This window comes from Camelina sativa, chromosome 9 (genome assembly GCF_000633955.1).
Source record: "Camelina sativa cultivar DH55 chromosome 9, Cs, whole genome shotgun sequence".
NCBI classification, from domain to species: domain Eukaryota; kingdom Viridiplantae; phylum Streptophyta; class Magnoliopsida; order Brassicales; family Brassicaceae; genus Camelina; species Camelina sativa.
This window is the reverse complement of record NC_025693.1, coordinates 1,331,878-1,335,467: the sequence shown is the minus strand read 5'-3', so window position 1 is coordinate 1,335,467 and position 3,590 is coordinate 1,331,878. Positions and strand designations below refer to the sequence as shown.

At 36.9% G+C, this 3,590-nt stretch overlaps 1 protein-coding gene across 1 annotated transcript in view; it reads right to left on the bottom strand.

The window, feature by feature from the left end:
* LOC104714895 overlaps positions 1 to 3,590 on the bottom strand; it is a 5,799-nt gene extending 2,209 nt beyond the window's left edge. The window contains exons 1-4 of the mRNA XM_019229834.1: positions 3,502 to 3,590; positions 3,096 to 3,201; positions 2,948 to 3,022; positions 12 to 2,830 (exon numbers count right to left, since the gene is read on the bottom strand). Coding sequence (XP_019085379.1) covers positions 12 to 926 — 915 coding nt within the window. The 5' untranslated portion in view covers positions 927 to 2,830; positions 2,948 to 3,022; positions 3,096 to 3,201; positions 3,502 to 3,590. The remainder of the gene's footprint in view (positions 1 to 11; positions 2,831 to 2,947; positions 3,023 to 3,095; positions 3,202 to 3,501) is intronic.

Genomic DNA, 3,590 nt, shown 5'->3' with positions numbered 1-3,590 from the left:
GGGCTAAGGGCCCGGGTGATGGTTGATAAGCTGATGGTGGTTTGAACTGCAGCTAGCATCAGGATTCGACAAGAATAAGTGCAAAGCCATACCATACCAGGTGGTCCCTCTCTGCCATGGAAATGGTGATCAAGAATACCACACAAGGTTAGTAAAAGGTGAGACACTGACGAGTAATACATAGACCTGAGCTTCGGACAAGAGGATGGTTGCAGGGTATTGGGTTTTGAGACATTCACCGAAGAAGCTAAGAACAGGTGCAGAGGATAAGTGGGAAGCCAAGACAAAACCGGTGGATCCTCTCTGCCATGATAATGGTGATCAAGAATTCCACACAAGCTTTGTAGTTGGCAAAACACTGACAAGAGAAAAACAGACCTGAGCTTCAGAACCAGGAGAGGTTTCTGGGGTTGAAAGACACCTTGGTAGGTCTGAGATCCAATCAATAAAAACACAAGTGGAGCAATAACCATGGTTCCAACATAACCTTTGTACAACCAAGACAACCTAGCTACAAGGGTTCTCTGATGCAGTCTTCGGACACCGAGAATAGCCAAGTAAACTAAGATCAGTCGAAAGTATAACAGGAGGTTAGACAGAGGGAACCTGGGCTTTTGGAGGTTGGGCAAGATCGTTTGTAAGACTGAGAAGTCGACATAGTTCATCCACCAAAAAGATGTTGTGGATGAGTGAATACATTCATGTGCGCAGCGACTGACCAAGGAGAGTGGGAGAGGCTTCCTCGTCTCCGGTAAAAGCCGATACAGATCTACCAAGCTCATGGGTTGACTTGTGATTAAGGCGGTGGTCCTGTAACGGAGAAAAATCATGTCTCTGGAGATTTCTTCGCCATATGTCGTCTCCGTCTCTGCCTGCCAAGGCTCGGGTGACATTGGGGTAGATAGTGCTACAGAGGTGATTGCCATTCCGGATCTAGAAATAAGAGGATAAAGGAACTTGGTTACCGCCGGCAGTGAGGCTGAGTCGTGGTTGCAGCAAGGAGAGTTTAACAGTCTCCTCCGCCTTCTGAAGTTGTTGTTGTGTAAGCCTTTGCCTGGATCTGAGTGATTATTAGGGAATTGAGTAGATTGCAAAAGGAGACTCAAAAGGGGAAAAAAGAATTGGAGAGAAGAACTACAAGGAGAACTACAGAAACAAAGGGAACAAGAGACGGGATCTGGGGTCGAGGTGCCCCGACGCCGGCGAGTAGGAACCCCACCGGCGTCGGAGGAAATTGGAGATAGCGGCGCCGCGATACTCAGGTTTTGGGCGAAAAACTAGGGTTTTTTCTTACAATAATTGGAAGTACATTCATTTTTTTGTTTGTTTATTTGTCTAAATTTATACGTAATACTTAGATACTTTTTCATATGCAAGATATTTTAATGTCTCTATTGGACTTTTAATCCATGAAGGGAGAAATCTCCAATCTTTAAAACTGAATAATTGATTTATACATATCACAATCTCATTTGGAAAAAATATGGTGGGAGTGAGTTCCCACTTTCCACCATACAAAACTATACAACTATATTAATTGCTAACTAATAAAGAATCAAGAAATATGAAACAAATTCATTCATGATTCAAGTAAAATACTAGCGTAATTTGTATGAGTCTCAACTACGTTCATAACGAATACGCACATGAATCCATTTCAGAAAACAAAATATTCTATGATATATAAAACAAGAGATATTCATTGCATACTTTAACTAAATAACCTCTGATCCAATAGAGTTCCAAGTTCCATCGATTTTGTAAGACTAAGAGACCAACAGATTGATAGTACTAGTGCAATAACAGAGATATTACAATCATTACATTGTAAAAAAATCAAGCCAATAAGTACAAGTGGTAAAATCTAACATAGTAATCAGTGTATAATCCAAAATTTAAGAATGTCACTTCACATGTTAGAACATAACCCAAAACAAATACATTCGAGATTCAATAATATTATTACCAGAATGTGCAGTACTACCACATACATTTAAAAATATGTGTCTACAGGAGACCTCAAGATGCATCTATTTCACAAAATGAAAATATTTCTTACACATTCAATCACCAAAACAGAGATACTAAGTATTTTATTAAGCACACGATGTAATGTTCCAATACTTAAAACACACAATGTATATATACACTCAAACCTTTTCTCAAAGTGTGGTACAAAATTCTAGGATCACATGTTTAAAACAATCACCAAAGGTTTAGAGCATAACACAAAACAAATACTTTCATAATTTAAAGAACTACAATCATAATCTATAGAAGCACATATATATCACAACAAATATCTACAAGAGACTCTAAGATGCATTCATTATATAGAATAAAATAGATATTTAAGATGCAGAACATTATAAAGAAAAGAGAGTAAGAGACCTTATAATACACAAGCATTGAAACATAGAGAATGAAACAATAAAAACAAACTATGTGCTCATCTAGAAACACAAACTTTTTTTATGGTCTTAAAACAATCACCAAAGGTTTAGAGCATAAGACAAAACAAATACTTTCATAATTTAAGGAACTACAATCATAATCTATAGAAGCACATATATATCACAACAAATATCTACAAGAGACTCTATACAAAATAGATATTTAAGATGCAGAAAATTATAAAGAAAAGAGAGTTAGAGACCTTATAATACACAAGCATTGAAACATAGAGAACAAAACAATAAAAACACACTATGTGCTAATCTAGAAACGCAAACTTTTTTTATGATCTTGAAACTGGAAATACCTAGTCTCTAATTGGATTTGTCCCTGGCCGCATCATCTTTAAGGGTTGATACAGCAAAAGCACCATAAACTACCAACCATCATTGAGTTCAGTAGGGATATGAGGCAATCATCATTGAGTTCAGCAAGTTAGCTTAATGAATCAATTTTTGTAACTGAAACAGAATCTAGAGAACAATATGCGTACCTCGGACTTAAAGAGTTCTCAAATATCCAAACTTCAACTTATATGGGGAAGATTCAGCTACCCAGTGTAGAACCCCTAGAGATAAGAAGTAAAAGTTAGGGAGAGCCACAGAATTGTAGAAATTATAAAGATGGTCAAAGAAGAGCACCTTTGGCTTTGACTTTTTCTTAGGGTCATATTCTGCATGAATCTCACAAGCTGTTTCATTGTCCTCAGCGAAGACAACATTGATTTACGTAATTGAGAAAGCGTATCTGCAAAATGTACGAAGCAAATTTGATCACAGATGAATCATATTCAAAGAAAAAGTGATCCCATAATAATCTTTTGGCATGTGGATATCCATGGAATGACATAACTAGTATTATGAAGCACGCCAAGTTTCAAATTCAAGAGTACAGAGCTACAATAATGAATTATGAAAATAAAAGAAAGGTCAAAACCACAAAGATTGTTATAAGAACAGGTGCTTAAATAGTGGGTCAAAAAATGCAGCTGTTGAAGTTATACTATTTTATGCTGCAAATAGCAAAAAGATCTAGAAAGTGACATACCGGATGCATTATATTATCAAGTGAATCAACAGTACAGTGGGCATAATCATAGATACACCATTTGTCACCAGCCTTAGGATGAAGGGTGA